The 12,354-nt window shown below is 42.9% G+C and overlaps 1 protein-coding gene across 2 annotated transcripts in view; it reads left to right on the top strand.

The window, feature by feature from the left end:
- jhy (junctional cadherin complex regulator) overlaps positions 1–12,354 on the top strand; it is a 33,478-nt gene that overhangs the window by 19,609 nt on the left and 1,515 nt on the right. For both annotated transcript variants that reach the window (XM_042309805.1, XM_024394985.2), the window contains exons 3-6: positions 5,156–5,266; positions 6,313–7,233; positions 10,824–10,910; positions 11,780–11,920. In XM_042309805.1, coding sequence (XP_042165739.1) covers positions 5,156–5,266; positions 6,313–7,233; positions 10,824–10,910; positions 11,780–11,920 — 1,260 coding nt within the window. The remainder of the gene's footprint in view (positions 1–5,155; positions 5,267–6,312; positions 7,234–10,823; positions 10,911–11,779; positions 11,921–12,354) is intronic.

The following is a 12,354-nucleotide window of genomic DNA, read 5'->3' as shown; positions in this document are numbered from 1 at the left end:
TTGTTGGCAATGACAGAGGTCAAACGTTTTCTGTAAGTCTTCACAAGTTTTTCACACACTGTTGCTGGTATTTTGGCCCATTCCTCCATGCAGATCTCCTCTAGAGCAGTGATGTTTTGGGGTTGTTGCTGGGCAACACGGACTTTCAACTCCCTCCAAAGATTTTCTATGGGGTTGAGATCTGGAGACTGGCTAGGCCACTCCAGGACCTTGAAATGCTTCTTACGAAGCCACTCCTTCGTTGCCGGTGTGTTTGGGATCATTGTCATGCTGAAAGACCCAGCCAAGTTTTATCTTCAATGCCCTTGCTGATGGAAGGAGGTTTTCATTCAAAATTTCACGATACATGGCCCCATTCATTCTTTCCTTTACACCGATCAGTCGTCCTGGTCCCTTTGCAGAAAAACAGCCCCAAAGCATGATGTTTCCACCCCCATGCTTCACCGTAGTTATGGTGTTCTTTGGATGCATTCTTTGTCCTCCAAACACGACAAGTTGAGTTTTTACCCAAAAGTTCTATTTTGGTTTCATCTGACCATATGACATTCTCCCAATCTTCTTCTGGATCATCCAAATGCTCTCTAGCAAACTTTAGACGGGCCTGGACATGTACTGGCTTAAGCAGGGGGACACGTCTGGCATTGCAGGATTTGAGTACCTGGCGGCGTAGTGTGTTACTGTTTGTAGGCTTTGTTACTTTGGTCCCAGCTCTCTGCAAGACATTCACTAGGTCCCCCCGTGTGGTTCTGGGATTTTTGCTCACCGTTCTTGTGATCATTTTGACCCCACGTGGTGAGATCTTGCGTGGAACCCCAGATCGAGGGAGATTATCAGTGGTCTTGTATGTCTTCCATTTCCTAATAACTGCTCCCACAGTTGATTTCTTCAAACCAAGCTGCTTACCTATTGCAGATTCAGTCTTCCCAGCCTGGTGCAAGTCTACAATTTTGTTTCTGGTGTCTTTTGAAAACTCTTTGGTCTTGGCCATAGTGGAGTTTGGAGTGTGACTGTTTGAGGTTGTGGACAGGTGTCTTTTAAACTGATAACAAGTTCAAACAGGTGCCATTAATACAGGTAACGAGTGGAGGACAGAGGAGCCTCTTTAAGAAGAAGTTACAGGTCTGTGAGAGCCAGAAATCTTGCTTGTTTGTAGGTGACCAAATACTTATTTTCCACCATAATTTGCAAATAAATGCATTAAAAATCCTACAATGTGATTTTCTGGATTTTTTCTCATTTTGTCTGTCATAGTTGAAGTGTACCTATGATGAAAATTACAGGCCTCTCTCATCTTTTTAAGTGGGAGAACTTGCACAATTGGTGGCTGACTAAATACTTTTTTGTCCCACTGTATATGATCTGGACACTGTCAGGATCACCTTAAGTTCTATGTGACAAATAATCAACACCTAACTTAGTTACAAAACCACCCCTCAAATGTCAGTATTTAAGCGGAATAGTTTTTCTGCCATTTGACATTGAAATGGTAATGATACGATATAAGCCTAGTTTTCTCTAGTTTCACATTGAGAAGTTATGCTACTGCTCATAAAACCTATTTCAATTTTTTGGCAGCCATTTTTTTGATGAATAGGCCATAACATCACATGAACCAAATCCCACCATGATAGTAATTCTAAAATGTCAGTCTTCTTACCAAAATAGTATTATTCAGTTACTTCTTTCATTACCTTTGTACTACAACACCGGCTCTGCTTTTGCCACCGCTTAGCTATCATCTGTGTGCCTTCTTGCCCAGATAGGGAGGACACTGCATTGGGTTATCAGCCCAGCTCCCCGTATACCTGGCCTTTCAGCAGATAGACAGAACAGTTTGATGCCACACTTATTGATGGATATATTACAACTCCATCCACTCACTCTCTCTGACCTTCGCCTATTCACTCTCCCAGAATTAGTGGCATTTAACGAGAAACTCCTCAACCTGTCAATACCATTGATCCTCTCAGATTGTCCTCAGGACGCAGAGTGAGGGACCCAAGTTAACTAAATGATTTTCATTACGACATTAGCTGAATACATTTCTCTCTCAAAAATGGTGCATTACAGTACAAAATGAAAGAGAATGGATGTGAGGGTTTGTGGAGCTTAGGCCAAAACGTGAGGGAATTGATTGTAAGGCAGGCTACTTGAAAAAAATATAGGTTACACCTATGCTACAGATTTGACAGAGCAGAGTAGTTTTGGTGGTTAGGGGAAACATTAGTACTATCTTTTTTTTAAGCCTGCAGTTTAGTGTCCTCAAAAGGCCTCCTCTCAAAATAATATTTTTATTTTGACTGTTGTCATTATTTGTGGAAAATAAGATACAGTGCCTTCGTAAAGTATTCAGACTCCTTGACTTTTTCCACATTTTGTTACATTACAGCCTTATTCTAAAATGGATTTAAAAAAATAACAAATCCTCAGCAATCTACACACAATACCCTATAATGACAAAGCGAAAACAAGTTTTTCGAAATGTTTGCAAATTTATTACAAAGAAAAGCATAAATATCTTAGTTACATACGTTTTCAGACCCTTTGTTATGAGACTCGAAATTGAGCTCAGGTGCATCCTGTTTCCATTGATCATCCTTGAGATGTTTCTACAACTTGATTGGAGTCCACCTGTGATAAATTCAATTAATTGGACATGATTTGGAAAGGCACACACCTCTCTATATAAAGTCAGGATCATGGCAAAGATGAACGGAGCAAAGTACATAGAGATCCTTGATGAAAACCTGCTCCAGAGTGCTCAGGACCTCAGACTGGGGCAAAGGTTCACCTTCCAACAGGAGAACGACCCTAAGCACACAGCCAAGACAACGCAGGAGTGGCTTCGGGACAAGTCTTTGAATGTCCTTGAGTGGCCCAGTCAGAGCCCATACTTAAACCTGATCAAACATCTCTGGAGAAACCTGAAAATTGCTGTGCAGTAATGCTCCCCATCCAACCTGACAGTTTGAGAGGATCTGCTGAGAAGAATGGGAGAAACTCCCCAAATACAGGTGTGCCAAGACTCAATGCTGTAATCGCTGCCAAAAGTGCTTCAACAAAGTACTGACTAAAGGGTCTGAATACTTATGTAAATGTAATATTTAAGTTTTTTATTTTAAATAAATTTGCACAAAAAAAAACTGTTTTTGCTTTGTCATTATTGGGTATTGTGTGTAGATTGATGAGTGGGGAAAAAACAATTTAATCAATTTTAGAATAACAAAATGTGGAAAAACTCAAGGGGTTTGAATACTTTTTGAAGGCACTATACAGTGCCTTGCGAAAGTATTCGGCCCCCTTGAACTTTGCGACCTTTTGCCACATTTCAGGCTTCAAACATAAAGATATAAAACTGTATTTTTTTGTGAAGAATCAACAACAAGTGGGACACAATCATGAAGTGGAACGACATTTATTGGATATTTCAAACTTTTTTAACAAATCAAAAACTGAAAAATTGGGCGTGCAAAATTATTCAGCCCCTTTACTTTCAGTGCAGCAAACTCTCTCCAGAAGTTCAGTGAGGATCTCTGAATGATCCAATGTTGACCTAAATGACTAATGATGATAAATACAATCCACCTGTGTGTAATCAAGTCTCCGTATAAATGCACCTGCACTGTGATAGTCTCAGAGGTCCGTTAAAAGCGCAGAGAGCATCATGAAGAACAAGGAACACACCAGGCAGGTCCGAGATACTGTTGTGAAGAAGTTTAAAGCCGGATTTGGATACAAAAAGATTTCCCAAGCTTTAAACATCCCAAGGAGCACTGTGCAAGCGATAATATTGAAATGGAAGGTGTATCAGACCACTGCAAATCTACCAAGACCTGGCCGTCCCTCTAAACTTTCAGCTCATACAAGGAGAAGACTGATCAGAGATGCAGCCAAGAGGCCCATGATCACTCTGGATGAACTGCAGAGATCTACAGCTGAGGTGGGAGACTCTGTCCATAGGACAACAATCAGTCGTATATTGCACAAATCTGGCCTTTATGGAAGAGTGGCAAGAAGAAAGCCATTTCTTAAAGATATCCATAAAAAGTGTAGTTTAAAGTTTGCCACAAGCCACCTGGGAGACACACCAAACATGTGGAAGAAGGTGCTCTGGTCAGATGAAACCAAAATTGAACTTTTTGGCAACAATGCAAAACGTTATGTTTGGCGTAAAAGCAACACAGCTCATCACCCTGAACACACCATCCCCACTGTCAAACATGGTGGTGGCAGCATCATGGTTTGGGCCTGCTTTTCTTCAGCAGGGACAGGGAAGATGGTTAAAATTGATGGGAAGATGGATGGAGCCAAATACAGGACCATTCTGGAAGAAAACCTGATGGAGTCTGCAAAAGACCTGAGACTGGGACGGAGATTTGTCTTCCAACAAGACAATGATCCAAAACATAAAGCAAAATCTACAATGGAATGGTTCAAAAATAAACATATCCAGGTGTTAGAATGGCCAAGTCAAAGTCCAGACCTGAATCCAATCGAGAATCTGTGGAAAGAACTGAAAACTGCTGTTCACAAATGCTCTCCATCCAACCTCACTGAGCTCGAGCTGTTTTGCAAGGAGGAATGGGAAAAAATGTCAGTCTCTCGATGTGCAAAACTGATAGAGACATACCCCAAGCGACTTACAGCTGTAATCACAGCAAAAGGTGGCGCTACAAAGTATTAACTTAAGGGGGCTGAATAATTTTGCACGCCCAATTTTTCAGTTTTTGAGTTGTTAAAAAAGTTTGAAATATCCAATAAATGTCGTTCCACTTCATGATTGTGTCCCACTTGTTGTTGATTCTTCACAAAAAAATACAGTTTTATATCTTTATGTTTGAAGCCTGAAATGTGGCAAAAGGTCGCAAAGTTCAAGGGGGCCGAATACTTTCGCAAGGCACTGTATATATTGGACAGTTTTGAGTATTGTGCCCCTGACTGGACTGTCATTGTTTAACTCAGTTAATTGTGCTGTGAAATATTTACCTCCAATTTGCTTTCCTCTTATGCAAACGATGTAGGCTTTCATACAAGTGTTAGACAGCAAACTCAGCTTTTAGCAACATTTTCCTGAAGTCTTTCAATCTGTTCCATGAGCAGCTCATTCATTTTGAATGACACTTTTTGCTCCACTCTCCTCTTTTTCTATCCAAAGGTTTGCGATACTACAGAGGAGATTACCATTGGTGGGAACCAGGAGGAGGAAAGCCAAGGGGACAATTCAGACCCGGAGCTGAGGTGGCTCCAGAAAACCCAGCAACTCAAGGTGGGACCCTCTCCACTCCTTTTCATGTTATGATCTCATTCACTTTCTCCTGTGTGTTTTTGCCCAATTGCCTTATAACGCATAACTGCTAGCGAGGGGCTTTCTGCTCTTTTTGGGTTCACTACTGTCACCTGGGATTTTAATTTTACCCCCGCAATGGACCCAATCTATGTCTGATAGAGTTGTCGAGGCATTTTTGGCCTTCGCCCAAAAACTGTCCTGAAACTGAAGCCTCTACAGACAGGAAAAGGTGAGGGCAATGGAGAAACATCATTATTTTGAGCACTTGAGCGGTCACCCTAATGTTGCCTTGGTAGAGGAGAGGAGTGTAAATATTTTCCCATTAGAATGAGGGGAAGTTGGTGTTTGCTAAATCAGAGGCAATAGATTCTGAGGCACATTGCCTCGGAGCCCGGCAAAATAATTTGGGAGGGCCATGCTACGAGAATCTCCAACATAACATGAAAGGCCCTCTCTGGTCATAACAATAGCCACAAAGCATCAGTTACATAAGGAAAGAGGGGTATTTCTTCCACATTGTGGGTAAAATCTTCCAGCCATCGTCCCACTGATACGTTGAGTTAAGGAGCACATCAGACTTAGGTTGTTCACAAATTTAGAATTGTATGTTTTATAATAAACATTTTAAGTGTATTTTTTTGGTGTTTCTCAATCATGGGAAGTACATTCTGATGTCTTTTTCCAAAGCGTATTTCATATGATATCTTGTCAATGAAAGAACATTTCCAGTACATTGGCATCCTCCTGCTCTTAAATATTTGGTTATTACCCTATTTTCCTTTGTTAAATAGGGTCCTTGTTAGATGTATTACATGTGACTCATCAATCAAGTGTTAGTATATTTTAACCAATGCAGGAAGTCCTGATTTTCACAACTTGTTTGACCTCCATTACCTACATCATTGATATTGAACTTGTATCTTTTGTTTTCCTTATTGTCAGTGTTGAGTTGATCATATTGCTGTTAGCCTGTTGGTTGCTGTTATTCTAAATGTGAGTTCTGTTTTTCCAACCCCTACTCACAGGTAACTCAGATCTCCAAAGAAAAGCAAGCTCAGCAGAGAGTGAATCCCAAACCCCCCAGTGAGAAGAGACTCCTGGCTCAGGGGGTCAAAGCCAGGCCAAGAGACTGCTACCTGAGCCCCCCCACCGACACCACCAGACCTGCAGCCAGGACCCAGGCTCACTCCCACCCCCACCACCAACCCCAGCACTCACCCCACCTCCAGGCACTCAGTGACACAAATTCCCAGTCTAGCATACTGGACACCCAGCCACACCAGCCCCAATGCATCCCCTTAACACAGTCCCAGACCGTCCACCTCAACATCAACACCTTGTCCAAGTTCCTCGCTTTTATGCACTGCAATCACCAGGACGCCGTTCTCACCATACCCAAGCCCTGTAGTGGCCCCAGCCCCCAAAGGAAGCCACAGTCTATAGACGGATACAGCCCTAACGCCAATGTACCACTTAGGAACACCATCCTGGTAAACCCTTACTCCCACCCAGGCCCTCACCCCTGTCCCCAAGACCACGGTTCATTACAGCTGGCTTTGGTTCCACAGGCTGATGTGTCTCCACTGTGTCCAGGTCGGGGCTCTCGCAGCAGTCAGGGCTTCCCAGGGATGCCCCCTCTCTGCCAGGGCAGCAGAGAACCACCGCATCTCTGGCACCAGGAGAACGCCCCATTGCAGCGTGAAAACCACATTGTCCTGCAGTATGATGATGAGGATAGTCACAGGTCTACTTACACCGCCGAGACAAAATACTCCTCCTGCTCCTACACAGTGCTGCCCCCTATAGGTAAAAGAACGACGGGAGACACTGAGCTAGGCCATGACAGAGCTGCAGAGAGATTCACCTCCATGCAGAGAAGCAGCTCTGAGGCCTACCTGGCACAGATGAGGAGAGAGAAACAACTGAAAGAGAGAGTAATTTACAAGGTGTGTGTGTGTGCACCTGTGTGTGTGCACCTGTGTGTGTTAACTTTAGCACACTATGTGTGTGTTAATCTTTAATTGCCACACTAACAAGCCAAGGCATGGTTACCTTTCTCAATACAGTTAACGGGCTAATTACATGACAGCCATTTATCTAATCTCAAAGGGCATAATCAGCATTGCACAAGTCACACAAACAATACTCTTTGATGGAAGAGATGACATTCTCACGTTCTCCTTTACATCAGGTTAATTTTCTAATGCCTGTAAGATGCACTTAATAGCATTGAGATGATGAGTTAAAACAACCATTTTGAGACTTGTAAGAGAATAAGGTGAATAAAAGAGAGAGGGAGGCAAGGGGTGGCTAAAGACATCCATTTACATGCAATGACGGCCTCTTTCGTTGGCCATCTTGAGCCCTGCAGGTGTGTCCCATTGAGGAACAGAGAAAGTCAGCCCTGCTCCCATAAGGTAGTGTAGCACAGACTAGAGACATCCACATACAGTAGTAGACATTCGCTTTCTAAGACAAAACACTCAGTTAATGTTATAACGTAGCCTACAATTTTTATTTAGTAGGTAACTTAAATAGATGTTCTACTGATTATTTTTAAGGTACCAATTAATTGGAGAAAATTACTTTTATCACGTGATTACTGTTACAGGCTTTGGCTTTTCCATTTATGTTTTGAGGTTGGACTTTAGTGGAAAGGTGGGAAGGTGTTGCACCTGTGCTAGCCCTGGTGCTATTTAATAGTGGCTGGCCCAGTGCTCCAGTTTTCTTGATAGATGCGGAGGGTTAACATCATTAAATGGATTTCCCAATTTTGATTTCTAGACAAACAATTCTTTATCTGATTTCCCTGATTTTGTTTTATGCCATCTTTTTGGTTTGCTTCCTGTCTTTAATTTTGGTGTAGGTTTTTCTTTTGTTTGCCTCTTTTTGGGCAAATTTAGTGGGCCCATGGTGGGTGTCTTTTAAGTTCCAGTTGTTGCTAGTGAACTTTCAGTGGACACCTCCATGAGTGTCTTTCAGAACCCTTCGATTTGTTTGTTGGTCAGTGACTCTGTTAGTTCCACCTTCTGTTTGAGAGACATTTTTGCAGTGGAACGTAATGGGATTTTGTTTCCCATGAGTATGGTAGTAGCTCTAGTCACCTCTCTGAAGCTCTGCTGTGCCCAAATATTTGAGTGTTCAAAATACACTTTTGTGGTAGCGTTTCTGTCACTGACATCCACCTAGAGGGGTTATACGATTGGTGGAATCATTTTTGAAAGCTGCATAAACACACAGGCTAATAAAAAAAGCCATGAACTTGATCCCTGCTGTTACACGTGCTATGTCTAAGAAAGTCACCGGGAGCAAGTCTAGTGTGGAGGAGGATGTCAGCGATCCTACCATGGTTGATTTGTCCGAGACGTTTATGGGTGATCCTGATTTAGCTAAACCTCCTGAGTTGAACTCTCCTTTGAAAACCCCAAAGGTAAGTGAGTTTGTAGGATCACTGAAGGAAGAGAGGGTTGTCTAGGAAGCAGCAGATTGCAGAACAGATTAAAGATGTTTCCCTCTCCCCTCTTTTTGCTGAGATACATCCAATGGAGGAGTTTGATTAAGTTTATGTGGGTTGCTTTGACAGAGATGGTGTTTTAATGAGGAAATGGCGTTCTTGCACCACTTCGGGAAAAACGATTGGCCTAGTGTATCTCAAATTGTCGTTCCAGTTACGCTTCAACAAGAGATACTGAGGCTGGCTCACGATGGTAGTATGGCAGGCCATCTGGCTTACTGTAAATCCTGTCGTGTTTGCCAGGAGATGGGTAAACCGAACCATGCTGTACCGGTTGCACCTTTGCTGCCTCTTCCTGCTTTTGACAAACCTTTCAACAGGATTCTGGTACTCTGTGTTGGTCCTTTGCCCAAAGCCAAGAGTGGTAACCAGTTTCTCTTAACCATAATATGTGCTGACACTCATTTCCTTGAGGCCATTCCATTGAGGAAAATCACAGTTCCCAGTATTGTTAAGGACCTGGCGAAAATGTTTCAACGTATGGACTTCCGCAGTGCAGTCGGACCAAGGTTCGAATTTCATGTCAAAGGTATTCCAGCAAATGCTACAACAGTTGGGTGTAACCCATTGCCCCTCTAGTACCTACCACCCAGAGTCTCAAGGTGCTCTTGAGAGATTTCATCAGACCTTTAAGTCTATGTTGAGAGCTTCCTGCTTTGAGTTTGAGGAAGACTGGGATGAAGGGGTCCCTCTTGTGCTGTTTGGATATCATGTCAGAGGTCCTTTGAGTTTGCTGAGAGAGAGGTTGTTGCAGGGCGACACGTTAAAAACAAAAACAAATCTGTTGGAGCACGTTAGCGCTTTTTGATACAGATTGCATCTCGTCTGTGAGTTTGCCAGTGAGAATCTGGAGAGGGTACAAACAAAAATAAAAATTTGGTACAATCGGAATGCCCAAAACTGCAATTTCGATGTCGGTGTGACCAAGTTCTGGTTTTGTTGCCCGTTCTGGGGTCACCGTTGCAGGCTCGCTTTTCAGGCCCTTCCCCATTGTGATTTTTTTTTAACAACATGCCTACCGAGTGAACCCTTAAAAGAGAGAGAAGCTCCACAGTGAGGTGGTAACTTTCCTAACGAGAGGAAAGTTACTACGGCTATTGCAGGCGTTTCCCCTGGAAACCAGACATGTCCGTGGGAAGGACAACTTGGTTGCTGATTGTCTCTCAAGGGTGTGCGGTCAGTGAGTTTTGTGTTTTGCCTTTAGCCAATGTGTTGCCCTGGCTCACAATTTATTTTGACTGCACATTATTCAATTTTGGAGATGAGTTTTGTTTTGGTTGCGCTCATTCCAAGGGGACGAAATACCCAAAATACCAAATACTCTGCCCCTTTCCTCTCTCTGTATCCCCACTAGCCTCTCCACTGCCTCTTTGCTTTCCCTGTATCCCCACTAGCCTCTCCCCTGCCCCTTTCCCTGTATCCCCACTAGCCTTTCCCCTGCCCCTTTCTTCTTCCTATATCCCCACTTTGCCATGTTCGCCATCATGTCTGACAAGATTACAGGGTAGATTTGTAAACACCCCAATGTGGAGGGTATCAAAAAATGTGAAAGCAGATGGGAGGGGGTTGAAAAGAAAGAAAAAAAACTCAACAGGAAGCCATCTCCATGACCAATGGCTAATTCCAAAGTGGCCTAAGCCCCTAAAAGGAGCCAGTCCGATCTGGAATGATTAGTCCCCTATTGTCCGGGGCAGTTTGTGGATTGCTGCTCGAGTGCACCTCAGAAATACATTGCGGATTAAGGTGCTTCCTCGTCTCTCTGCCTAGAAGAGAGAATCTCTCTGTCAACCTGTCCCTGGGACTCCACTCCCCAGGGTGCAATACAAACACCCCTTAATACCAAAAGACCCAAACATACAGGCATTTATCAACAACCTGTTTATTGGCAAAATATAGATATTTCTGTACTTAGGTAGGCATCATTTCCATATAAAGTTTAATGTGTGTTTATGTCATTCCATGCCTTAATAATAAGTATTATCTAATAATATGTAGCGTGTTTGTGTGTGTGTATTGTCCTAGGCCTACACCCTGAAGGACTATAAGCAGCTGAAGCAGGACGTTTATCTTGGAGGCCTTGGGCCTGATTACACCACCACAGAAATTACAGTAAGTGCCTCTGCTTACCTTAAAACCAATTGTCATACCAAATAATAATATGTTCCTATGGCTTCCAGCAATTCTGTACCCTATGCTTTACTTTATTTAACTAGGCAAGTCAGTTAATAACATTATTTACAATGACCCAACATGGATGACGCTGGGCCAATTGTGCACCGCCCTATGGGACTCCCAATCACAGCCTGGATTCAAACCAGGGACTGTAATGACACCTCTTGTACTGAAATGCAGTGTCTTGACCGCTGCGCCACTCGGGATACTTTTTTTATTCAGCAATCTTAAATCTTAAGTTTTTTAGTGTTTGTAAAAAAAAATGTGTTTGTTAAAAAAAAAGGAATGTAGGTCTCAAACAGACAACGGTAATGATTAGATGCTTCATAAATCCATTTACCCGCTTCATTTTATTCAGCTGATGATCTTCAATGGCCTCTTTGTGCTTCCATTATATCCCGCCCCTCTGTCCCTGTTTCTCATTAAAGACTTGTCTCGTTCTGAACAGATTCAATTGGAATCACAAAGCAAATGAGAGTAGCCCTGGAAGGTTGAATGGTATTTGGGGTCTGATGTATCTTTTGTTAATCCCTGAGAGTAAAAAGTGAGCATGTATGGCCAATTTGCACTAGATTGAGGCTGTCTCTGTCTCTAGGGTCGGCCCTATTAGTGAATGATATGTGTAAATGTTGATAGGCCTTCTGAATGGTTTGTTGTATTTGATTTTGTCGGGCGGTGTGGAGAGGCTCCGCCGAGGTATACACAAAGAGAATAGGGCCTTAAGGGAGAAATGGCTCAGTTAATTAAACCCACTCTTTTGTAATCTCCCTCTCTTTCTTTCTCTGTTGATTCACAACGTGGCTCAGGCCGAGAAAATGAGACGACAGAAGCTGTATTCAAATGTGATCCGCGAGCAGAACAAGAAGATAAGTAGGATTCCCTTTCTGCCAGCCGCCAGGAACGCAGTGGGCAGCAACAACAAGGACAACATGGTTCCTAGGAGGAAGGTAACAGAGAAAGAGACTCAGAGAGAATCAGAAACAGAAAGAGAATCAGAGAGAAAATCAGAGGGAGAGAGAGAGGGGGGGGAGATTCAGAGGTGGAAAGACGGCGACAGGGAGAGAAAGAAGGAAAGAGAGAGAAAAAAGAGCGAGAGAGAGTACATCGCTTCAAGTGCATCCATCTCCCCCCGGTTTCCTCAGTCAATTTGTCCATCATCATTATCTGTCTGCTCCATCACACAATGTGGTATCTTTGTCTCTCAGATAATAGAAGACAATTCGAAACAATGTATGAGCTTACTGCATCCTCTGGGAAACAATAGGCTCCCTTTAGGAAAATTGTCTGTATTGCACTTCCAGTCGCCATTTTGTTATTTACAGATAACAAATGAATCCCCATGCACAGAAATGTCACTTGATTGCGAGACAGAGATCAATTA

Source organism: Oncorhynchus tshawytscha, linkage group LG30 (genome assembly GCF_018296145.1).
Source record: "Oncorhynchus tshawytscha isolate Ot180627B linkage group LG30, Otsh_v2.0, whole genome shotgun sequence".
Taxonomy (NCBI): Eukaryota; Metazoa; Chordata; class Actinopteri; order Salmoniformes; family Salmonidae; genus Oncorhynchus; species Oncorhynchus tshawytscha.
The sequence above is the reverse complement of the archived record's forward strand: the minus strand, read 5'-3'. Positions and strand labels throughout refer to the sequence as shown.